At 39.0% G+C, this 25893-nt stretch overlaps 2 protein-coding genes and 1 long non-coding RNA gene across 6 annotated transcripts in view; 2 read left to right on the top strand and 1 right to left on the bottom strand.

The window, feature by feature from the left end:
- The first annotated feature begins 958 nt into the window (after positions 1-958).
- On the top strand, positions 959-4096 carry LOC148842321 (putative transcription factor bHLH041). The gene is made up of 8 exons (XM_088959826.1): positions 959-1137; positions 1207-1329; positions 1418-1523; positions 1647-1661; positions 1757-1822; positions 1950-2654; positions 2811-3197; positions 3613-4096. Exons 1-8 carry the CDS (start codon positions 1022-1024, stop codon positions 3679-3681), a joined length of 1587 nt encoding a protein of 528 aa, XP_088815952.1. The 5' UTR covers positions 959-1021; the 3' UTR covers positions 3682-4096.
- A 4102-nt stretch (positions 4097-8198) lies between these two features.
- LOC148842320 (uncharacterized) lies at positions 8199-8970 on the top strand. Its single transcript, XR_016103266.1, has 3 exons — positions 8199-8333; positions 8555-8679; positions 8763-8970. It is a non-coding gene; the product is annotated as an uncharacterized LOC148842320 (long non-coding RNA).
- A 2139-nt stretch (positions 8971-11109) lies between these two features.
- The window catches only part of FTSH4 (FTSH protease 4), a 37837-nt gene continuing 23053 nt past the window's right edge, over positions 11110-25893 (bottom strand). For 2 of the 4 annotated variants that reach the window (XM_088958109.1, XM_088958112.1), the window contains 4 exons: positions 23366-23611; positions 23140-23264; positions 13978-14454; positions 12142-13261 (listed from right to left, as the gene is read on the bottom strand). In XM_088958109.1, the coding sequence (XP_088814235.1) occupies positions 12332-13261; positions 13978-14454; positions 23140-23264; positions 23366-23611 (1778 nt within the window). In that variant the 3' untranslated portion in view covers positions 12142-12331. Of the gene's footprint in view, positions 11654-12141; positions 13262-13977; positions 14455-23139; positions 23265-23365; positions 23612-25893 lie in introns of those variants that run through there. The other 2 variants (XM_088958110.1, XM_088958111.1) reach the window with 2 other exon arrangements.

Genomic DNA, 25893 nt, shown 5'->3' with positions numbered 1-25893 from the left:
TTTCAGTCTTCACACCTCACTGTAATTTTCTCTCTTCTGGGTCCCTGGCTTTCGCTATCGCTGCCCAGTGCCCTCGCATTCGATAGGAACCTTGGTGGATTCCTGGATGGTCCGTGTCCGTTGCTTGGTCCCCCTCTCCGCCTTGCACTTGCATCGCCAGCGGTGGGAGCCATGGGAGAAGGAAAGGCGGAAGAAAGGCAAAGGAATAAATATTAAATGAAATAAGAGAGGAGAAAATGACACATTGCCCTCCTCCTTTGACGCTTTTCAAGATTTCCTTCTTCCTTCAATTCCTCCTCCTCCCAACGTAGACTTTGACCACTACTTTTCTAAGTTCTAATCCCTCTCGGTCTCTACTTCTCCCTCCAAAGCTTTGGTTAGTTGGCTCTTCGCTACGTTCAATGTTTTCATTTCTTTGGTCCCGCCAAGCTTATAATTTTCTTGATCCTCCCTAAACAGTCTCAGTTTTTGGATCCGACCCGCTAACTGTCTCTCTTCTTCATTTTCTTCTTTTGCTTGTTTTTTTTTTCATTGAGTTATTGGATTGACTAATTCCCAACCACTTCAACCCATCAATTTGCTTAATACAACCTGCTTTGGGAAAGAAACCCCTTTTTATTGACTATTCATACGACTATCAAACCCAAATTCGGGTTAAGAACTTGAGATAGTGATCACCTTCATAAACTTGACCCGGAATGACCAGTCATAGTTCGACCGGCAGTTGACAGGCTTGATCAATTCATCTATTACTTTTCAAGAGTACTCCAACTATTCCTCCCTCTGCCCATAAAAAAATTAAATAAATTATTCTTTCCTAGCTTTCATCTATCAAATAATAATAATAGTTCCTTCCTTTCTAAATGTCTCTGGATTCTCCTACCAACCCATAATTTCCAACTATCTTTTCCCCAAGAAAGAAGAAAGTAAAAATCTAAATCAGGGACATAAAAGAATAGAATAAGGACCCAAATAAGAGATCAAGGATTTCTAGTAGGAGAGCTAACGCCTCCTCCACTGAATGGACTCAGTCTTCTTCCTCAACGAAGAAGACCGTGCCCGCCTTATTCGGAACATAGCTCAATCTGTTGGCTGTTCCTACTGTTGCTTGTGGGCTTATTATCCCCATCCATCCAAGTATGAATCTCTCTCTCTCTCTCTCTCTCTCTCTCTCCAACTAATATTGTGTTTTTCATCGATCGGCAGCTGTTTAATGTCCATGGGTGGCTGGTACAATGAAGAAACCAGCCAGCCCAGCTCCTCTTCTGGAAGTCTATCCCAGAGGTTCTTTGAAGATTATCGATTAGCACTCTACAACGTGGACAATGGGTAAGGTGGAGCTTTCTTGTGTTTGATTACCAGCTCAAGTTCCGCTTTTGGCTTTGTCTGTAATGCATTCTTTATACTGTACTCTCAGCCATGTCCCAGGACTTGCTTTCAAGGAAGGTCTCTCCTACATACAGCTAAATGAATCGGAGCTTCTAAGCCGAGCTTCATCTGCTACCCAGCGGCGATTCTATCAGGTAATTAATTACGGATGGTTATACACTCAGGAGAAAACAAAGACCGCCTTTTATTAAGTTGGGTCAGGCCTTATGGACAAAGAGATGCTTATGTTGTGTATTGTTTCCTTGTGATTGTTACAGGAAGCCAGGATTAAGGTTCGTCCAAACGCACAACTCTGCTTTTCGTTTCTCGAGTTCCCAGACATGTAACAGTTAAGTAAATTGATGATGGTGATTTTTTTTTTCGACAGACTGCAGCATTCATGGGCTGCAAAAGTGGAGAGATTGAGATAGGAACTTCAACTGATCCAACTGAGGTAAATAGAAAATTAATAATTCCTTGTTAATTAGTCTTCTTTTATTATTAAAACAACTCCTTGTTGTTGAAGATCGATGTAGATCCTAATTACTCTTTTCTAATGGGGTTTCTTAATTATTGAGCAGATTAACATGGAAATGGAGATGAGAAAAATTTTCCCTGCAGAGCTCCATCAACTGCCTCACTTCAGAGAGCTCCCTCACCAACATGATCAGAGCCACCCTTCATCATCTTCATCGTCATTGAGATCACTATCTGGGAATAGCCCTGAGTACTCATCCATTTTATTCAATATGCCAAGTACTAGCAGCATGCCTGGAGAAACCCTCAAGGAAGTACCAATTGATCAGAAAGTAATCAAGTCAATATCCACCGGAATTCTGCCACACCAGCAAACCGGCCAAGCCTTCCCATGGCTTCGCAGCATTCAACACCCAACTCCAGAGAGCGACGATGCGGCAATGACTAGAGCCATGCTCGCCGTTATTTCTTCTCCATCATCATCCTCATCTTATCAATCCCAACAACAACAACAACCACCACCTTATAATTACAAAGTGATGAACCAAAGATGGAGTGCGTTCAAGAGGTACCGGCAGTCGGCTCTCCAGCCCAATGTCCTAAGAAGAGACAACTTTGGCAGGCAAAATATGCGGAAGCGTGCAATTGCGTTTCTTAAAAGCTTAGAGCTAAAGAGGGTCCAAGAACAAATGCAAGGAACCCGCACGACTAGCAATCAGCTACATCATATGATATCAGAGCGCAAGCGGCGAGAGAAGCTTAACGAAAGCTTTCATGCATTGAGATCTCTGCTTCCTCCAGGGTCCAAGGTATGATATATTGATGAGTAGTTGAGTGCGACCTAGCTTCCTAACTTGAACATGCGACTACTAAAATAAAATATATATATATATATATATATATATATATATATATATATATATATATATATATATATATAACTCTACTTGATTTTTGTTCGACAGAAAGACAAGGCATCGGTGCTTTCTAGCACCAGGGAATACTTGAATGCTCTGAAAGCTCAAGTTCTGGAACTCCAGCAAAAGAACCGGCTGCTGGAGGCGCGGCTTTCGCCTGAAAAAGAAGCTAGTGAAGAAGGTAATACAGTAACTGGTTCTCCAGACAGAAGAGTAGACATACGAGTTACACATGCAGCTGAATCAGCATCGGAAGAGCGAGAGATTGATCTGCAAGTGACTGTTTTACAAGACTGTGATTTGTTGGAGCTGTCCATCCGCCTACTAGAATCTCTTAAACAAATCACGGACGTTAGCCTGGTGTCCATGGAAGCCCACACGCAGATGCAGCAAACGGGTTCATACAACCGAGTAACCTTGAGGCTGAACATCAAGGTAATGAAGGAAATGAATTAAGATACAATAACAGAAATGCACATTCGATCATATTGATGACAGTGAAACCATCTCTATTCACTTCATTACTTCTTCTTCATCGCATCACAATCATAAAATGCGTGCATGTGTGTAAGAGCTAGAAAGAGAGAGTTATCATCATCATCTTCATCTGAACCTTATTCCAATTATACGCGGTAGCGCATTGACATAAATCCTGTTTCGCCATTTTTGTGATCGATCACTACATTCAGGCTGAAGCATCAGAAAAGTTTTTTATGAGCCATGCATGTATTATGCATATGATAGTGTGATGATGATACATGATGCCATTAATTATTGGAAATTAATTATAATTAAGGAAGGAGATGATGACAATTTGACACTCTTGTCATTTTGTTGTTTGTAATCGTAGGGGAGCGAATGGGACGAGTCAGCTTTCCGGGAAGCCATAGACAAGGTTGTTGCTGACGTGGCACCATAACAAGTGGACGGATTTTCTTTTTCGCTAAAGCAACAGCCAGCCAACAGTTGTCAACAGTCTGGATGCAGATATAGTGATGTCGCCGGCCCATATTGACTGGGCTTTGTTTCTTTTGTTTTGGGGGGAAATCATGCGTGCATCATATTCAAAGATGGGGAACGTTAGAAATGCCCAGATATGTTCAATTCTGGCTACCTACCCAGATGATGACCCCCTCAAAAAATTAACATGGGTCAGGGCTTCAACGTTTACTAAACCCACGGACAGTCTGCTTATCATTGTATTCCTTTTATTGTGTTCTTTTGAGTTTTGAGGAGCCCCGATCCACTGTACATAGCTTGCTTGGCTTGCTTGCTTGCCGTACAACACACGGTACAGTATGCACATTCAACAGACATCTGTCCAACACATTGTATTTGTGTGCCGTAAACGAAATTGGATGGTATCAACTATCAAGTCCTTAGCACACGTGTCTTAATTCAAGATGTGAATTGAACCGGCATATCCAAATCCCTATCTTTTCTCTTTTTTAAGTCATTTACTAAACTAACCCATATAGTTTCAAATTGATTTACTTAATCTATCTTTCGATAATTGAAAATGACAGTTTTGACCTTAATGTTGAATAAATTTAATTAAAAATAAAAATAAAAAATATCAAATTTTCTTTAGTAAGACATGAACAACCATTCTATTTGATTTTATTTGGTCAAATTTGTTTTTTCTGCAAAGAAATATTAAGGGTATTTATGGAATAAACAATCATGGCCCATGTCCCTGAACATTTTTCACTCATTTTAGGTGACTATATTATCATTTTTAGGAGGCAAAACAAGCATTACTTAGTGAAAGATCAATTAAGTAAATAGGTTGCAAACTATAAGGGTGTTTTAGAAAAACGAAAACTATAGAGTTGGTTTAAATAAATTTGTGAACTATAGAGGGTGTTTTGTAAATAACCCTTTTTTCTCAAGATTATTATCAGGAATCAGGATTTTTTCCTCACATAACGCTCCTCACACCGACCTCAGCACATTCCACCGTGTACTAAGAACTTATTTCTTAAATAACAATACACAAATATGAGAGATGTTCCAGATGTGTGGCTGAGATGTATTGTGAGGAGTAGATCCAGACTCTATAATCAGAACCACCCATCTTACCAACTTTATTATGTCTCCAAACCATTCACAGTGTTTACAATATTATAACGATGCCCTTTTATTCAAATTAAAAGTCCAAAAATAAATTCTTCCATCCACATCAATGGATCAAATTCTACTGCCACCAGGATTTGGGGGATGGACTACCCCGCCCATAGCCCCAAGAATAAAAAGGGAACTCTTGATGGGCAATGGAACTATTAATGGCTTGTGAGATGAGCGAACATGAAATAGTCAAATAGTCAATGAAACAAGGGAGAGAAATAAAACAAGGATGTTCTTATTATATACAAATTAATTAATTAGTAGGATAGACTAGTTGGTCAAGGTTAGGATTGTTATTAATTAAAAATAAAAATGGCAGATATGGACCTATTCTGTTATGATCATTAACATTGACTTGATAGAAATTATATTTATAAATAAATGTGCATAGGTGACAAAAAGTTAGCAGGCTTTTTGCTACCCTTTTTTTTTCACTTTTTTAAAGTAAATATTGGTTGCTGATCTGTGATTGGATGCCCTGCTCTGATATCAAAATGTTAGCAGGCTTTTTGCTTTTTTCGCACTCCTTAACCAACTTGGAAACCTTACCATGACAAAATCAATTAAGCTTTCAAAGAGGCCCCACAAGTTCCTCTCATCAACATGACATGGAGTATCATGATCTGCCCATTACTCTGTTCGAATTTCCCACCCACAAACTGTTCCCATATCCATACCTGCAATGCGCTATGGGGCGTGCTCTATAAGGAGCAAATCGATTTCCTCCCTTGTCGTTCATGAGGAAATGTTTCTAATATACAATAATAGGGTATTATGGGTATGGATATAAGAACAATTTGTGGGTAGGAGGTTTTGAATGATTTTCTATATAAGATTTGGATATTTATTAAGATGAGTAAATTTTAACTCAATAAAAACCCTAATCATATGTCAACAATATATATGAGTCTTACAAAATTATCTATAATACTTGTCTTAGTCCAAATATCATGTATCCTATATGATTAATATTTATTTATATACGTGCTGCTCTTTCACTAGTAATAATAAATTAAAACTTTAAATGCCTAAAATTATCACAAAAAAAAGCACTACAAAACAGCAGTCTTTCAGATGAAGAAAAGAATTCAAAACATCTACAGTAGTTAGTAGTGGACTGGTCATGTTACACCACATGAGGAACAGGAGGAAGTTGAGCCAATAATAACATGCCATGTCAGCTTCATAAATTGGCCAAAGACCGGCAATTTTGACTTATTATTCTTGCTCCAATTTGTGGAGTTAACACAAAAAAAAACTAATATATATGCATTGTAAGGTTGTTCCAACTTTCTACCAAAGACAATGATCCCTTGTATTGTGTAGCGTGAGAATTTGTAGGTCCCACTCAGAAAAGATGCCATCACAGCCTCACAAATACTGATACCCTTTCTGTGTTGGAGAATCTTCTAGAAGGGATCCATCCACCTGCCCCTGCAAACAAAAGAAGTAACATGAAATCAACTATCAAACCTAAGTATATGTTTGGCTTGATGAAAAATTAAAAAGAAATAGAATGTTCAAGGAAAGTAAGGAAACTTTGCCCCACAACTTTTTATTTCTCTCATTATTTTCTTCCACAAGACACAGCCTAAAGGTAAAGGGCAGGAACCTCCGAACCTGGAACCCAAAATAGTATGGTTTTTAAAATTGGATCAGACCGGATGGTTGTATTGGAAAAATTGGGAATTAATTTGTTTTTCTCTAAAACTAGATTTTTTTTAAAAATTCGTTGATTTTGGTCAGTAAATCGCTGATTTAGGCTATTAATTGTTTGAACCATTCGATCGGTTTTGACTGTTTTTTATTTTTTTATTTTATTGTCAGAACGAACCAACCATTCAATTTGAACAGTCAGACCATTCAACCCGAGAACCGGACCCCTCACCGGTTCATTCTCCCAATCGATTTTAAAATCCTTGCAAAATAGCATCTAAAGGTCAACCGTTTAGCAGCACCACTAGTAATCAGTTCAAAGTTGTAACCATTAGTTGCCTCAGAGAGAGAGAGAGAGAGGAATTAGTATCCATCTTCATTGACCATTGACCAGAATAACTACACCTTTCTCGGTCCATTACAGGCCGCTTCTTTTCTTCTTTTTTTTTATTTTATTTTTTAACTTTTCAATTTCTATCTCTTCTACTAAATCCAGGCCACAAATGTCAGGGATTCTCATTAGTATTAATTGCACATAGAATTGCTGTGTGTGAGAGAGAGAACCATAACTACTGCAATTCAACATAAAAGCCGTCAGGCGTCAGCACATACTGATGTTATGAGTCAAAACCCACTTCTTTCAAAAATACTTTCTACAAGGAACCAACTAACCACTAAATAAGCAAACGAAAAATGTTTTATAATCAGGTTATAAGGGTTTTCCAATGCCACCTACCCAAATCCAAGCCATCCACCAGGTAGAGGACCTTATGGATTTATTACTTTTCTGAATCCTTAGTCCACTTCATTCTTCTTTTCTTTCCAGATTTCAACTAATATTAACAGATCGAAGTTCTAATTTTTTTTAAAGACAAACATACACAAAAAAGAAGCCCTTATTGTGGGCATGTGACCAAGTTTTTCAGTATGCAACTACACCATGAATAGATAGGTACAGAGAGGGGCAAGTGAGCTTCTTAATTTGGAGCTTCTAACCATCTTGCCACTAGAAAAATTATTTAGGGAGTCATGCTAAATGACTCAAGTAGCAAACCAGCTCCCATAAATAAACCATCCTTTAATTTCAGTAGTAGCTTGATTCAAAAAGAAGTCCTGACATCAGATTCTGAACCTATTCAATGCAGTTGGAATAACGAAAATGAAATATTACCAGGAGGTTTTTGGTTCCAAATTTTGTTCCTAAACCCTGCCCCACTTATTTATTTATTTGTTTTTGCCAAAAGAACTCAGAAAGCTGGCATTGATCAAGAAACTTCTTTACAAGAGGGTCTTGGGCTGCTCTCATTTTCTAGTTCATGAGCAGCTTATTCATGTTTCTATTTACATGGTTTACACAAACTATGTCAAAAAAAGGCAGCAGATATAGAGCTTTCTGCTTTATAGGCTGGATGAGTCAGTCATCTTCATCGTCCCTGTAGAAGTTGTTGACTAAGCTTTCTGAGTCAGAAAAGATGGATAGAGATTTTAAACTCAGATGGTGGGCATATTGTATGCCATGTAGGAGGGCCCACCATTCAGCTTGGAGTGAATTGGATGCTGCAACTCTTCTGCTTCCTGAGAATATTGTAACATCATCTGCTGATTGAATTTCTGCTCCTATTCTTGTCATTACAGATGTTGATAGGAACGAACCATCAATGAATAGTCTGTATTTTGTTGATGTGTTTATATGAGAATGCATGAAACATGGGTGAGAGTTCTGAAAAACCGGGCTCGCTGGCAAGAAACGATGCATGGTTTCTATCGGCTGAACTGGATTCAAAACAGGTTTGTTATGCAAAGTTGCATTCCCCACATCCCAAATAAGTCTGAAGAGGACAAAGAACTTGGCAATGAAAACCTGCTTTTCCTCTTTGTTTAATTCTTTTAACTTGGATTCTATCCATTCAGAAATGAAGGCATGTAGAGCTTTGTTTTAAATTTGATCTGGATTTATGCCCACAGAAGCTGATATCCAAACAAACCTGGTTTTGTTCTAACTTTTTTAGAGTGGAGCATGGAAGGATGGACGAGCCCATGATGTAATTTGGCACCGCCTGAAGATGGACTCCACTTCAACATTCAACATCCCGGACAAAGCTCCATTCTAGCAATCCAGATTTATGAAAATTAGGTAAATTATGAATGACAACAACCCAGTCTCTTCTTCAAGATTCCTCCTCTCAATTGTTTTTTCATCTTGCTCTTACTTTTTAGGTATTACTTACAGCGACAATCAGTCACAGATGAGATTGTTATGGAGCTTAATGCTCCTCTGAAATGAAGAAAGGATCTGTTGCTGATTTGGTTACTTGGAATATCTTGCAACAATTGCAGGTTTTCTTCAAAACAATCACCATGTAAAGGCTGTGGATGAATCCAAAACTCAGTTTAACAATAATTGCCGATAAGGTTCATAGCATTAATATTCTTGATACACAAAATTCGCGTATTAAGAATTTAGTTCTATTGAAACTCCTTTTTTTTTTTCGGTTTGGCAATTTGACTGTAGACATGTCACGTCAGTTATTATCATTTAAAACAATTGAAACCAACTCTTATTATTTAGGGAAATTTATAATTGGTTTTCTGAATATATTGTCCCAAACCCCCACGTATGCTAAACCCACTTATGACATTTGATTGCTGAGATGCTCTTCCCTTATTGTGGATTGACAAGTTCTTTGTACAAAATGGTTGATAATTACATAGGTAGAGAATACAAATTGTATAGTTTACTGTAGGTTGAACTCAGATCTAGGAGAACGTTAGGTAAGGAGCCATGGAGGTTCGTATTTATTGTCAACCATTATACGTTGTTTATCTATGATGATGATGATGAGTAGGAGGAGGAGAAAACAAGAATTTCATTAACTTTGCAACGCAAATAGATTTAGCATATCCTTCTTCTGGAGAGGATGAAAACATAGTAACTCATCTGAGCACGAGACTACCCTTCATAGAACTTGAGTTGATGGGTAGAGAGTTAATCAGCACATTTGGTGTTCCGTTGGCTTAATTTGACATTTTGACTAGATAAAAGAGGTCTAGATTACAACTACAACCCTCCAGTGAATCTCAATCAGCAATATTTCTCTGTTTCATGACCCCCCATTCATTGATTCATGAGCTTAGTAGCAATGCTTTGGTTCTTTGCACTAGTCAAGGTTTTCTTGGGACCTCCAATGTTCTCACCCTTAAAAATGTGTATGTACCTATGCTTTCATTGATGGATAGAATTCCACTGCTTTTTTTTCCTCCGAAGTCGTAATCTTAAAATCTCTGAACATGAGGTCATGCTCTGGGGATCTTACATGTAGCTATTTCTTCAGTGGAAAAGAAAGAAAGGCTATGTGTATCTACATAAAGCAGTATGCAACACACAAAAATGCATATCCCGAGAGAAAGATCTATGACCAACTGAGGGCTGGTTCATTAATATGTTAACTGGTTTTTTCCAACATTGATATGGAACCGAATCCCATAACCAGCACTTTGAAGAAAAAGGGGTGAGGGGAAAGTTATTAATGGTGCATGGCACAGAATACCAAAAAAAATAAAAGAGAGAAAAGATAAGTGAAGTTGAGGCATCGGCCTCTAAATTGGTTAAAATGAAAAGCCGATTCACTGTCTTAAGTCATAAAGGGTGATGGATTAAATCGTTAAGGCAATGTTGGACAACATGGTTGGATTTATTTTCGAAAACAAAAACAAGAGCAGCCATGTTGTCGAACACCCCCCAAGTATATTGATTTCAGCTTTTCATTCCTTGGGGCATTTACGTTGGTGCCTCTGTTATGTTCACTTACTAGGAGCAACCGTCAAGAGATTAGGGCCGTAGGGAGAAACGCCCAATTAGGCCAAAGTTGGAAACAATACAAATGACTATTTATGCGTGTTTGTTTAGAGAGAGAGAGAGAGAGAGAGGCTTATGCCAAAAATAGCTTGTCAAATAACACGGAGTGCTTTGGTTGATCGCATCAATCTTGTCCGACGGTTCTGTATTACAATACATTGGAATAGCAAAAGCACCTACCGTGGAAGATGTCTAAAGTCTAAGAATCTTCCTTTGGGTAATAAGACGTTTTAGTTGAAGGGTAATTTTGTCAATAAAAACTGCTTTCATTGGATATTTTCGGAAAACAAAATCAAGTAGATAAGAACATCTTCGCCCTTTTAAAAAAATGGCATCTTTGTCTTTCTTGAGCAACAACAACAAGCTATTTTCAACGGTTAAGGCAGATCAAGGTAATTTTTTGGGTGATTGTTCCTTCTTTGCTTCCTCTTCCTTAAAAATCCCATCTTTCAAAAAATAATGACCAAGGTAATTTTCCCTAATCGAAATGCCCCCATAACATGAGGCAATCACAACCGTTAAATCAGCATACCAGCTATATAGCTATGCAGAAAGTTCAACCCCAACCATTCATTTCAATTGGAAAATATTATGGGAACTCAAGGTTCCCTATCGCTTCCAATTATTTCTTTGGAAATTATTATGGGACAGACTACTCACGATGGATAAATGTTCAAAGTGGTTAAGAGGCCCAGATCAACTCTATAGTTTCTGCAAGGAAAGATAAGAGACAATCTTTCACTTATTCTTTCAATGTCACCATGCAAGAGCGGTCTGGTGGAGCTCTCAAATTGGATTCGACCCCAGTTCACTTACAACTCAACCAGCTCACATCATCATATCAGATTGGTACATTGCAATGAAAAAACAGTTTGATAAAGAACAAGCCTCATCATGTCTAAGCAAGTTTAGCTTGATCATCTACTACATTTGGAAAGCACGCAACAAGTTATTCTTTGAGAGCACCACCACCGAACCACTAATGGTAGTGCAAAAGGCTCTACAGCACTGTTTTCAAGATAATTCACCTTGCATCAGATCGCCATCACACCTCTCCCCTCATCATGCATTACCACTCAACTCATCCATCCCCTCCATGTTATGATGTCGAAATACGAGCCCTTTTAATGGGCTTCAAAGCCGCAAGCTCGAACAACATCAGGCATCTTCTAGTCTTTTCTGATAACGCAGACCTAATAGACCTTGTAAATACAGATCGACCAGCGAAGCATTGGGTGGATCAACTTCATCGCTGCAGTATAAGGCATGCTAAATCTGACTTTTTGTCTATAAATTTTGTACATATTAATAGACAGCACAACCAAGCTGCCCATTTTTTGCTTACATGTCATGCATGGGGCAGTTACGTATCCAATATGAACTAGACGATCTAATCATGCAACTCTTTCTACGAACAGTTAATGAAGATTTCTTTCTTTTGCATAAAAAAAAAAAAAAAAACCGTTAACAAACAGACCAATACTGATGAAAATAACCAGTTCTAGACCATACGTCTAAGCAGGTAGGACAAGTTCCAGGGTCTAAAGGAAAATACAAACTTGAAAAGGCAAGCATCAATTTAAGGGGACGGAAGGTTGCAGGTATTCTGGTTTTGGCTGTCAGCAATAGCATATACTATAGTTGACAATGGATTCTGCCTAAAACTTTCTAGTTTCATGGTGGTTGACTCAGAAATACTACATGCAACATGATAATGTTACTGCCATTAATCTCTACACATTGCGTTCTTCTTAACAGCTAACACTCATGGAATAAAAATTACATTAATGGAACTGCATTGGCAGCACATACAGTTTTAAAGCTTTCCATTTTTCTTTCTCGAAAGGAACCTGTAGGTTAAATTGCTATATGCACAGTAAATCCAATATATAGAAAAGGGTCAACCAAGATCTTACCAGCCCACTTCTACTTAAGATCCAACAGGAGCAATGCCTTTGGCCTTCGCAGCAGCCGTCGCAGCAGCAGCTGCTGCTGCTGCTGCAGCTGATGCTGCTGCATTTGGTCCAGCAGGTGGGACAGGTGCAGACCGTGAACTGTCCTGAGAAACAGGTTGCTGTTGCAGCTGCTGCTGCTGATGTTGCTGCTGGGAGTTTACTTGGGCAAGCAGAGCCTTAATCTGACTCCCCGTCAATGTTTCATGCTCAAGGAGGGCATTGGCTAGTGCATGAAGCTCCTTGCTGTGGGTTGTCAAAATAGATTTTGCATTGTTGTAGGCCCTCTCCACGAATTCTCTCACCTCCTTCTCAATAAGAAGTCTCGTCTCTGTACTCATGCTCTTTCCATTGTCATCATAATCATGAGAAACCAACCCAACCTCCTTGCTCATCCCATACTTCGTAACCATAGCTCTAGCTAGAGATGTTGCCTGTTGGATATCCGAAGATGCACCAGATGTAACTTCATTTTCTCCAAAGATGAGCTCCTCCGCTACCCTGCCACCCATGCACACATCCAACCGAGCTAGCATCTGCTTGCGAGATATGCTTGTTTCATCCTTGTCTGGCAATTGGGCAACCATTCCAAGAGACATCCCTCGTGGAACAATTGTTGCCTTGTGAACAGAAAGAGCCCCATCAGTATGAATGGCAACAAGGGCATGGCCACCCTCATGGAATGCAGTGAGCCTTCGTGACTCCTCAGATATTACAGCCGATTTCCGCTCACTTCCCATCATGATTTTGTCCTTTGCATACTCCAGATCAGCCATGCTCACTGCTTTTGCCCCATCCATTGCTGCTTTGAGAGCAGCAATATTGACCAAATTTGCAAGGTCAGCACCTGAAAATCCAGGTGTTCCCCTGGCAATGATCATCAAATCAACATCGTCTGCCTTAAGAACCTGCAAAATTTCCAATGATACTTAAGACAATATTGTATCTAATTTCCTCTGTAATTCAGGTGAGAAAGAAGCTAAAAGGTGGAGTTTATTTCCTTGGATCTTAAAAGATATGGCGAGTTCATGAATGTGGGGAACAGCTCGTTTCAGCTGGTAAAGCATGTTATTGCTGTTCTCACATGCCTAGAACATGATAATGCCTTTACAACTCTGTCCAGATAGAAAGACAAAATCAACCTGATAAGATGACCATTAAAATAGTAAAATTATTCACTTGGCACACGGTTGACTCAATTGTTCTAATTTGCAACATGGACATTACAACTGTCCGTACAGCTCATTACAAGAACTGTTTCAGTTATTCAACAGGCCCATGCTGTGAATGGAAAGCTCAAGTTTGAATGGCTAAAAATCACAAAACATGCTGATCTTTCTATGTGAATCTAAGACCCAAAGAGTTGCTATAGTGGCAGAACAAGACACCAAACTGTGCCACACAGGGAAATGTTGTCACACACTCGCACACAAAGCATGCATCAACAAAATGCTTGTCATCATCCAAACATGGGTTTTCCTTTGCTCCAGTATATCACCTAATCTGGAGATTCTGGACCCTCTCAGATGTTGGGTTTCGACACCTGTTAGAAGAATGTACCAGTTTACTAATTGATGCAGTCCTCAAGGTCTTTTGTGCTACATAAAATTGTATATCTTAGTACCTTGGACATGTGGGATTCCATGATCTGTCTCCGTCCTTCCACATCTGGATTTGGAACAACAATGTGGCGGTCAAACCGTCCAGGTCTCACTAGTGCTTTGTCCAATGATTCTGGGAAGTTTGTTGCAGCAATCACAATAATCCCTTCATTTTGTTTAAAGCCATCTAATTCAACAAGCAACTGGTTCAAAGTCATCTTCATGTACTGTTGGTCCTTAGGGTTACGACTCCCTCCTATTGCATCTATCTCATCAATGAATATTATACAGGGAGATCGCTTCTTAGCTGCAGCAAAAAGATCTCTCACTCTCCTGGCTCCAACACCCACAAACATCTCCTCAAATTCACTCCCACTGCATGAGAAGAAAGGCACTCCAGCTTCTCCTGCAATGGCTCTTGCCAACATAGTCTTACCTGTACCAGGTGGACCAACAAGCAAAACACCTTTTGGGAGCTTGCCTCCTAAACGAGTGAAGCGCTGCAATAACAGAATTGTACAATAAGAACAGCTGAACCCTCTGGGATGGCCAAGAGGCTCTAAAGCATAGAGAAATGAACTCAATAATTAATTTCAATTAAGCACCTTAATGGTAGATAAAATAATTCAGAGTGCTAGACAAACAATATTTCTCACATTTCGTCATTGAAAAATTAAATACAAGTATAAAACATAAAATACCAAAGACTCAGAGTGCTTATAGGAACCAGTAGTTTCAATTTGACAATGACACACCCTTTATGGAAGAGTATTAGAAGGGAAAACAATCTTTGAAGTCTCTTCTTATTTATGCCAATTCACAAGGTATTGTCCCTCAAGGTTACACAGAAAGTTCCAGAAAATAAAATATCTTGGGATAAAACATCAATAATAGCTTTTTTATATAGAACTGTCCTCTGGATGTGGCTTTCTCTGAGAATGAATCAAGGGAGAGGGAGAGAGAGAGAGAGAGAGATGGAAAACTATATATGCTAAGTAGAGATCAATTCAGAAACAAGTACGAGATTATTAATTGGAAGTACATTCAATTCAGCTGTTATAGACTCTTCTACAGCTTCAGTGGCTTACCATGTGAAGACACATGCAGTCCAAGACCTTCTAAATATTTAGGCATAATTAGCAGGCAATGTAGTAGTCAAGGCAGCTAGGTGATGCCCAAGACATATCTCGACCTCCTAGATCAAGAACTTAAGCATGGCCTGGACAATGCCTAAATAATACAGAAAAATATGCCAAATATATCCACATACTAACAATTAACATAACCATGCAGGAGCACAAAGGCTAAAATATAATAAATAAAGTAATGAGGATACCTTGGTTCTGGTTTTTGGAGCATTCTGGAGCTGGCTTAAAAGTCTCCCTTTTGTTTGGATTATGTATCTATTTTTTCTATTTCTATTGTCTCCTTTTTGTTTGTTTCCTATCTTGTATCTTTGTTTTTCTGGTGATATCTCATCACTATTAGATGTACTGCTTTCTTTTATCAGTATATTTTCTTTTTCATTTATTACCAAAAAATGTAAAAAGAGACATAAATCACTTTTAAGGGAAAAAATGCATATGCCTCGATGTGTCCATATACATGCATGTAAAGTGTTTGGTATGCCAAGAACTATTTCCAAAGTTGTAAAAGCAATGCCTAGGCAGGCAATAAGGCACTCATGGAGGGTCGCCTTGCTTAATCGCTAAGATACTTTTTACACAGTGCTCTTAGATACACATTTATATTCTTAACTTTTTAAGATTTATAAACTAAATTATTCAGTTTAGGTTAAAAATACTAGGGCTGTTAAAAAAACCACCAAACCGGCCCGACTTGATCCAATATGGCTGGTTTTCAAAGTTTTTGGGTCGGTTTCAGTTCATCGATATGTATAACCCAAATGATCAGTTTCAGTTTTTTTTTTAAGAGTAAAAAGAGAAATTTCATTAAACAAAGAAAGAAATCAGTTCAGTTAAGTTTGTAAACCAAAAATGACCGACCCGAACCTACTGTGTTGGCATATATAGTTGTCTAGTATTAGAAGACAAAAAAGTATATAAATAGAATTTTATTCTAATAAGTAAAATTTAGCCTCGCTCACCCAAAGTTCAAACATCTCTCTCTCTCTCTCTCTCTCTCTCTCTCTCTCTCTCTCTCTCTCCATTAAAAGTTGTTTTTCACTTCATTTGAGGCTGGAGCTCTTCTAGTTTAACGTGTGAAGGACTCAAATGGTATTTTAGTAACCTGAATTGTCCTGACTCTTTTCCCTTCTACAGTCATACTTTTTTTGGTAAAATCTGCAGATACGGTCATATCACTTGTATTGGAGCTATTGTTCCGAAAAGCAACAGAAGACAATTATTGTTCCTAAAAGGAGTCTCCTTCCACTTGGAGTAAATCGTCAGCCATCCAATTGCTGACCTTCTTACCCATTTAAATTGCACCCCAAGCACCCTTGCTAAGTTTACAAACTCTCTTAGAGGCTAAGTGGCCACACTCCGGTTTCTAGATTGCATCCACCCTATTACCAGCTTGGAGTCCCCTTCCACTTCTAAGTGTTGCATTCTCCATTGTTTTGCTAATCTCAGGCCTTGGAGTAAGGTCAAGGCTTCTACCCTTAAGGAATCTCCCTCCCCAATCGGGCCAGAGTAACAGGGCCAAAACTCCTCCTTCCTCATTTCTAAAACACCCCCAACTCCCGAAGGACCTGGATTACCTAAGGAGCTTCCCTCAAAATTTAATTTCACCCTGGATTAAGGCTGTGGTGACCAACTCTCTTGAACTACAGGGGAAGAGAAAGGAAACAGCTATAGAACTCCAACTTCTAATTAAATCAGCTGAGAAGTCCTTGAAAAGTTACTGCACTTTTAGCCAATGTAGAATCTTAATGGTAATGCCCTCAACAAGTGCTTCCTTGGATTTTTTCTTGCCCTTGGAAAATCCTATTATTTCTCTCTTCCCAAATCGCCCAAAAGACAATTGCCCTTGTTATTCTCCACATTACTCTGCCTCTTTTCTATGGTTGTTGGAAGAAGCTAGAGTAAAAAAAGTTCAGCACACACGAGAGAGGATCCCACCTACAACCAAAAAGAGAAGAACCAATCCCACAAGTAAGAACTAAAAAGCAAAAGGACAAGAAATCAAAAGATGAGTCACTATCTCACCATTTCTTAAGCAAGGGCAACAAACATGTGGGGAAAGGCACCAATCTGGCCTTTTTCTTTTTAAGTACATCCATAGTATTGATCTTTTGGAGAGCCACTTCCCAGCAAAAAGCCCTAACCTTTGGTGAAACAAGGGTACACCACACTTCTTTAGCAAGAAAAGAAACAAGTCCAACAAAAGGATGAATTAGGGCATTGAAAAAAAAGAGGAGCAAGAGGATGAAAGGCCAAAACAAAAGTTTGTTACCTGAGCACACATCAAATCTGATGAAAGGCCAAAAGAAAGGCAAGACCAAGCAATGGCTTTCCAAGGGGAGAAATGAGAAGCCATAGGGTCGAGACCAGCATCCCATCCATTTGCTGCAATGCTGTAATACTTTCCACCACCAAGTGCCACAAACTGTCTTGCTCTAGGGGAAACCTCCACAATCACTTCCCTAATAGTGCTACATTTCTTAATTTAATATTGCAAATGCCTAGACTCCTGATTCCTTTTTCCTAAAAACTACTTCCCACTTCACTAGATGGTCCTTTTTTAAGTCTCCGGGTTCCCACAAAAAATCATTCATAAGCTTTTCTATCTTATTGGCAACCTTTATAGGTAATTTAAAGGTAGACAAAAGATACACTGGGAGGTTGGCCAAAGTGGACTTGATTAATGTGATTCTTCCCCCTAGCGAGATATAATTTCTCTTCCACCCTGCTAGCTTCTTAGTGAAGTTTTCCAAAATTGGGTACCAAAAGCTTTCTGATCTAGGATTTCCCCCCAAGGGCAAACCTAAATACACCAAAGGCCAACCACTTACCTCGTAGCCTAAAGACCTAGCCACCAATTGCAACTCGTCTTCCCATTTGTTTACTCCCGCTACACAACTCTTATTCCAATTGACTTTGAAATTGGAGACTCTCCCAAAGTGTGTCATCACCAATCTAAAATTATCCATCTCCTTTGGTTCCCCTTCACAAAAAGTATGATATCATCCAAAAATTCTAAGTGAGTGACAACCACTTGTTGCCACCGAACTCTTTATCCTTCGATTAGATTCCTTGAATCAGCCCTAGAAATCAAGACGCTTAAAACATCCACTATTAAGGTGAAGAGGAAAGGTGATAGCAGGTCTCCTTGTCCAAGCCCCTCTTAGCAAGAAAGAAGTCCTTAGATAATCAATTTACTAAGATTGGAAAGGTGACAGCGGGTCTCCTTTGTTCCTCAACGCTTCTAGCAAGAAATCCCAATCCACAAAGTTGTATGTCTTTTCTAGGTCAAGCTTACAAATCAGGCCCTTCTCCCCTTTTATTTTTATTTTTTTTTTGTAATCCACACATTCTTTGGCTATTAAGATATGATCGACTTAGTTCAGAGAGATTAAAGAGGGGAGAACTTTATTGATTTTTAGGGCGAGATATTTAAAGATGATCTCATACAAACTCCTAATCAAGCTAACAGGTCTAAAGTCCTTAGGATGACTTGCGGGCACCTTCATGGGGATCAGGGCTATAAAAGTAGCATTTGCACCCAAATTTATTTTTCCTCTTTCAAAGAACTCCAAGAAAACCTCCACCAAGTCATTACCTAAAATATCGCAGCAATCTTGATAAAATACCATAGTGAAATCCCCTCCCAAGCATTAATAACTCCCTCAATTCAAAAGATTCCACAAAAAGAGTTGAAAACTTCCTCATACTTTAGGCGACCCTATGGTTAGGTTTATTTGTTTCATTGACAAACCTAATGACATTGAAATCCCCTCCCAAGCACCATAGACCCTCCCACAATCCCCTTATATCTGCTAACTCCTCCCAAAGCTCCTTCCTTTCACTATACGAGTTTGGCCTATAAACATTTGTTAAAGCCCATACCAGCCCATCATCTCTTCTTCTTAACTTTATTATAACCATAAAGTTACCAATTAATTCTTCTATAAGATCCAATTCCTCAATTTTCCAGCTTGTAAGAATTCCCCCTAAGGCACCCCAAGACTGTGCAAAAGCCCAACTCAGTCCTCTAGCTGATCAAATACTTTTCACCCATCTTCTGTCCATTTCTAATAATTTTGATTCTTGAATTAATACAACATCCGGCTTGTCTTTTCTAAGGACTTCCCTTATTACTCTTCTTTTCCTGGAGCTCCCCAAGCCCCTTACATTCCAACTAATAATCTTCATTGAGAAACAACCTTATGGTCAAACCCTAACGACCCCTTTTGCTAACCTAACTACCTTCTCTTTCTCCCAGTACCATCCCTTGTCATAGTCCAATTCACATCTCAATTTCTCCACTTCACTAAATTTCTTCTTTCTCCTTTTAGGTGTCCCTCCTTCAAGCTTATTCTTAGGTTTCTCTCGGTCTACAACTCTTTTCTTTTTCTGACTCCACCTATTCTTCCTCTTTGATGTTTTTTCACCTGTAGTTGTCCCTTCACCCTCCCTTTCCCTTCCCCGAGTACTAGGAATTGAATACCACTCTCCTATTCCTTTTCAAGGCTAGCCCCTAGTTCCTCCTCTACTAGAAATCTAAAGGTCTGCAAAATTAATCCCCAAATCCTTTCCCCTTTCTCCACAAATTCATGCAAAGCCTCCAAATCCTCTAACATCCCTGTTAGGCTGGTACTTCTAGTGAATCACTAGAACAGGCAATTTCTGGGTGAGAACCGACTTCATCTGTAGGCTAAGATGAAAAAACAACTGGGGAAAGGGAGATATTAGCACCAAAAACGCAAGGAAAACTAGAAAAATGACAACCCATACCAGAATCACCAATACCTGAAGTGCCTCCAATCCTGCCTAAATTCAGAGAGAGTTTGTTGGGGGAAGTCTCCCGATAGGCTGTATTTGGTTGCAATGCAAATAAATTTGCACCGAGGCAAAATCATGGTAGTTCAAATGATTTAAGTGTAAATACTGACCCGTTTTTGTTTCAACTTTTAACTTATTTTGTTTGATTACAATACAAATGAAGTAAATTAAGACATGAAGCAAAACAAAAGTAAAATCCAAAACAATTCTAAATGAGAATTTGCATTTTTTTTACATTTGCACTCCCATGCATTTGTACTAGTGCAAATAAAATTGCACTACAAACAAACACAGCCTTAGGATCAAACTACGTTGCACTAACTGGGTAGAAGGGGATGTCTGTTTCTTTGCCATTCAAATTGGATGACGACGTACTCAATCTACAAGACACCTTGACCTTGTTCTGGACCTGTGACAAGTTCTTCTCTGTTTTGGCCAAGATGTTCACCTTACCTGAAGTACTGCCTCCCATTCCCAAACTCTTCCAAAGTTTATGTCCGCCAAAGAAGAGCTTTTCTAGCATCTACTTCTCACACTTCCTATGTTGGAGTCCTCAAGGAAAGCATCATCTTCTTCCTTTTCTTCTTCACAGTTTACCCACTCTAAGTCAAAACCATCTTCATCAACCTTCTGCCAATCAAACTTTGGATTTGTATGCTCCAGAGTTGTGGAATAGAAGCCTAGCCTCGGTCTCCAGTTGAAAATCCCCGTCGCTGTTGCGTTTGACTGACCTTTCTTCGAACCAGGTCTCGAACTGGAAGATGATAGACCTAAACAATGGTCTATCACCTTCGGCCCTGCCTTGGTCACGTGACCACTTAAGTAGTCACCTGATTTCCTGTGTTCCTTTGGCCCAGCCCCGATCTTACTTCTTGTAACATTTGGTAATGGCCCATTTCCAGCTGCCTTTAGTTTGTCTAAAGGGCCACTCCCAGCTGCCACATGATTTATCAAAAATCCCTCGTCCCCACTACGCGAACCAGGCGCAACCCTCATCGATTTAACCAGCTCAAAACTTGGCCTGATGTTATTCAAACTCTACACCACTCTACCAGATCTTTTAACGTTTGGCTCATTAAATGCTCCATCTGTCACTATGCGAACCAGGCGCAACCCTCGTCGATTTAAACAGCTCAACACTTGGCCTGATGTTATTCAAACTCTACACCACTCTACCAGATCTTTTAACGTTTGGCTCATTAAATGCTCCATCTGTCAAAGCTTGGGCATAGGTCCTGCTCCTGCCCCTGGTTACTTTTCTACTACTGCTATTAGTTTCTTTCCCCAATCTGCCTTTTTTTTATCAGTACCAAGATGCTTTACTAATGATATGAAACTATGTGAAACTTTATGTACAAGGGGGAGGTAAAGTGTCTCAACTCCGCACCAACAAATACATTGGAAGAAAGTCAAAAGTTAGCCCAAAATATAGATTCCTTATTCACCCCTTGCTTGGCTAACCCATCAGCAAATGAGTTAGCAGTCCTCTTCACCAGCTGTAATGCACCACAACATCCCTACTCACCATTTGAATTTTTTATTCTCATTATTATAACTCCACAACCCACTGTTTTCTTCTTTTAACCACCTAATCACCACCTCTGAATCACCTTCAAGGACCAAACATCTGATGTTCAAATCTCTTGCTCTTTGGATACCTTCTAGGGCTGCAGAAATCCCAGCCCTAAGAGAGTCTCCCTCCAATTGGGCCTGAGAACATGACAGTGATAACCCCATCCTCATTCCTGAACACTCCCCCAATCTTCTTTCCCCAATCTGCCTTATCCTCTCTATAAGACAATTTCCCAACACCGAAACCGAAAGCATTAACCAGCATACCTGTTGCTTCCTGTTCTTTCTCAGAAGCAATAATCACCTTTTCTACTATGGCTTGTTCCAAGACTCTCTCTTCCTTCTTCAAGCTCAAGAACTCCTGCAACAAATTGTTAATCTCCGCCCAGATTAATCCCTTTTGCTACAAATACAAATATGTACAGTACAAATACATTGAAAATAATAGAAAATACAAGGTTTTACACTCTACATATTTTGTATTTGTACTCCTTCCAAACTGTCTTTTCTTTTCTCCAAAGCACTCAACCAGAACCAAGAATTTTCCCTTGTTATTCTTTTTGAAAATCAGATACATGCAAAATAATAGAAAATACAAGGTTTTACACTCACTTTGGTCTTTTTGAAAATCAGATTTTTCGCTTCAGCCTTGAAAAACCTTCTCCATGTCAACTGCTGCCCGAACTCCATGTTACCCCTTTCCACCCCTTGTTTAGCAAGTACATCAGCAAATGTATTAGCACTTCTCTTCACTCACCAAAGCCTCACTTCCGTATTCTGGGTCAACCACTTAAAGAACCCCCTATTTTATATGAAAAAGAGACTACCTCTAATCATAGTTGCCAAGGCAATACCTAGGCAATAAGGTGCTCATGAAGGGATGCCTTGCTTAATCACTACGATATTTTTTTATAAAATGCTCTTGGATACTTTTATTTTCTTAAGCTTTTGAGATTATAATATTAAAACAAACATTATTAAACTAAATCATTCTATTTGACTCTTGTTGATACTACAAATAACACTTGCTGAGATCTTTACAATTTCATTAAGAAAACGTCTAATCTCGAAAGACCTTTCTAAGAGCTTAATAGTGTGTGGACAGCCTTGCTAAAGCTTTTGTACATCCTTCCCATTTCTTTTGCAATAAAAGTTATTCTTTCCTCAAAAAATTATTAAGTTACAATACTAGTTTCTTTTTATTATTTTTCTTATTTATTAGGGTTCAGTCAACATGTATAGCATCTTGAACCCTCGAAGACTTCAAAACCTGAACTGATATGAATGGAAGAAGTCAAAATTTTGTCCAATCAAGACATATTGATATTTTTTTTTGATGAATGACACATATTGATTATTCCTTTCTTTTCTTTTCTTTTTTCTTTTTTTGCTTTCCTATGACAAAAATTAGAAGTTCAGCCCCTAAACTTTCTGGAAAAAAAAGCATCTAAGTTGTGTGTTTGTGTATGCAGATGATGCATATCACTAGGTGATAGCCAGTCATCCACTACTAGTGTCAGAATCAACAATGTTGACTGCTTGTTTTGTGCCTAGGCAATGAATTTGAAAAGGGTGATAGCCTAGGCATCGTCTTGACTACATGATCACAGGATTCTAATTGATGCATCCATTCAACAAAGCTGTTACCTTAGGATCCCGGAGATAATGAACAATCTCTTCTAGCTCAGATTTGGCCTCATCAACACCCTTTACATCACTGAATTTTGTGTTCGATTCCATGCTAGGTTGCACCTCTTCATTTAGTCCAAGCCCTGGAAAGAGTAAAATACCAAAAGGGAAAAAAATCATAGAATTTCAAAGTATCTGAATTACTTCAAATAAGAATAAAAGAAGCAGCAAGCAATTATAATACCTTTACTGATTCCTCTATCCTCTATCAGCGCTCCAACACCAGATATTAGAAGGAAGGCTAGTGCAATAGTACGGAATGTACGCCACAATTGCTCTTTGAAATGCCCACCTTCTGCTGTCACCATATGAATGGGTGCACTAGCAGTTCCAAGGACTCCCTCTTTTGTAGACCTTCCAACATTCCTCAAAGCCGAAAGGCTGCCGATACCTTCTTCTTCCCTTGCTGAATTAACAGTTCCAGTAATACCTGCATGCAATGCTATTCTTGTTTAGTCATCCTAAAAGGTTTCAATTAAAAACCATGACAAAAGGGGCAAAGAAGAAGAGGGAAAAAAAGAACAAAGACAGAGTCACAGAAAAACCCAGAGAGGAAAAAAGGGAGAAAGAGAAGTTCAAAAATAAACTAAATTTCTCTTTGCATGTGAAACCAATAACAGAACCTGTAAGAAGCAAGCTATAAAAAGCAATTAACAAGATGAAAACAAAAACCTCCAGGACCAACTTCCTGCTACAGTAAGAGAAAACAATCCAAACTTACATTAAAAAAATTAAGCATTTTGTAAAAGATACCTATAACCAATAATAAAGTTCTAGGGGTTCCAACCTAGTAGAGATGGCCTGTAGAAATCAATCCTAAAAGATCCCCTATAAAATAAACATTTTTATTGAAACAAAAAAAATACAGGTTAACTGTTTTTGCAAATGGATTCTAGATTTTCCATGAGCAATTCCGACAGGATTATGTAAATTCCAATTTTATCTTCACTGAAGATTGAATAACATTGACAAAAAGGATACCAAACTGGTACTCCCTGAACAGAAAAATAGAATAACATAGATCAATATTTCATTGTTTCCTAATTATCAAAAAAAATATTTCATTGTTTCCTCAACTTGTCTCTCCCATTCAAGTTAGCAGACCAAGCCAATCTCATTGAATGATCCATAGAATGATTAAAAAGTAGAAACCTATGAAGCATGGACACTTCAAAACGGGATCCCTGAGGCTGTGTTCAGTTTTTAATATATTTTGTCTCCAACACCATGTCCATGTTGTATATTTGCCACATGGCCTGCATCTAAAATGGGTGGAAACTTTGCCCAAGACTTCAAGCACACCAATAAAAATACTGGACAGCACTCAAGTAAACATGGCTGTGTGTATGAGAGAGAGAAGGGGGTGAAATTCTCCAATGAATAGTCACATAACCTTATTCTTTCCTTTTTATCATAATAGTGGGATTAGAATTCTTTACTTGGAGAGAATAAGCCGAAAAGGTCTCAGGACTAAAACAAAGGACATATCATGAAATCCCAAGGCCCACCCAAAACACATCCACCCTTATACAACCCAAGTCACTAGTCAAGAAAAGGAACACCGATAAAGCCCTCTTTCTATGCCATGAAACGTTATCTCTAACAAAACACATAGAACCCTGATACTGATATCACTTAAAAGGAAAGTATGTGTTACATAACCTTTGATGGATCAATTTTTGGTGATGTATCAATTTTTTGTGCAAAGTACCTCGTCATTTGGTCTGCTTCCAAGTGGTCGATGACTCAGAAGCCGAAGTGAACTTTTGCTAGATGAGGACCTGGATGTCGAGCTGACCAGGCCGAGCTAAGGGGCAGATTAGGTGCCGAGTTAACTGGGCCGAGCTAGGCAGGTTAGGTGTCGAACTGACTGGGCCGATCTAGGCAGGTTAGGTGACGAGCTGACTGGGCCGAGCTAGGCCGCCAGGTTGCACTAGGGCCAAGCCGCCAGGTTGCACCAGGGCCAAGCCGCCAGGTCGCGCCTGGGCTAGTACGCCAATTCGCGTCTGGATCAGGCCGCCAGGTGAGACACCATCAACTTGGCTAAGGCAAGTTGTTGCCTAAGTGGTTCCAGGTGTCACCTAGTTGTTCTGAGGTGCCATGTGTCACAATATCAGTGGAGGGCCAAATTCCCCTCATCAACCTTCATTCACCGAAAGCTCTAATCTCTAATCTCATGAATAAGGATAAAAATGCACCAATCAAAGCTATGAAACACAAATATGATAAGTTAATTAATAACTAATAAGTAATTCAGCATCCATTTGAACAAATCTTATATAAGGTATACAGGAAAGCCAATGGAACAGGATTTTGTACACATTCCTCCCTGCTCCTAATGATGGGTTAAGGATTAGGTTTATTGGTACATCATTTCCCATGTAGCTGACATATTTTTCCTAAAACCCCAATAAAAAAGTATTAAAACAAGGATCTTCAGGCCCTGCCCCTTTCTATGTAGACCAGGCAAGGGATGGAGTAAGTTCAGTAGGATATTGGGTGGTAACCCATCCCATATCTTTTCCTTTTTTTGGGTTAAAGACCAATCCCATATGAAACTATTGCCATTCTTTACCTAAAATCTTACTTCAAACCACTTCCCAAGCAAGGCATCTTAAGAATCCAATGATCACAGTACAACCTTTAGGTCTCTTTTAAAAGCATCTATTTGAAACCAATTTACCTATGACATCTAGAGAGAAAGATCACAAG

The sequence above is a fragment of the Nelumbo lutea genome, chromosome 8, assembly GCF_056320005.1.
Source record: "Nelumbo lutea isolate HS-2025 chromosome 8, American lotus-T2T, whole genome shotgun sequence".
NCBI classification, from domain to species: domain Eukaryota; kingdom Viridiplantae; phylum Streptophyta; class Magnoliopsida; order Proteales; family Nelumbonaceae; genus Nelumbo; species Nelumbo lutea.
The sequence above is the reverse complement of the archived record's forward strand: the minus strand, read 5'-3'. Positions and strand labels throughout refer to the sequence as shown.

Bases quoted from the DNA above. Each gene is read 5' to 3' on its own strand.
- LOC148842321 (XM_088959826.1), top strand. From the start codon at position 1,022: ATGGACTCAGTCTTCTTCCTCAACGAAGAAGACCGTGCCCGCCTTATT. The intron at 1,823-1,949 runs GTAAATAGAAAA...ATTATTGAGCAG, and splicing joins CTTCAACTGATCCAACTGAG to ATTAACATGGAAATGGAGAT. The intron at 2,655-2,810 runs GTATGATATATT...TTTGTTCGACAG, and splicing joins TGCTTCCTCCAGGGTCCAAG to AAAGACAAGGCATCGGTGCT.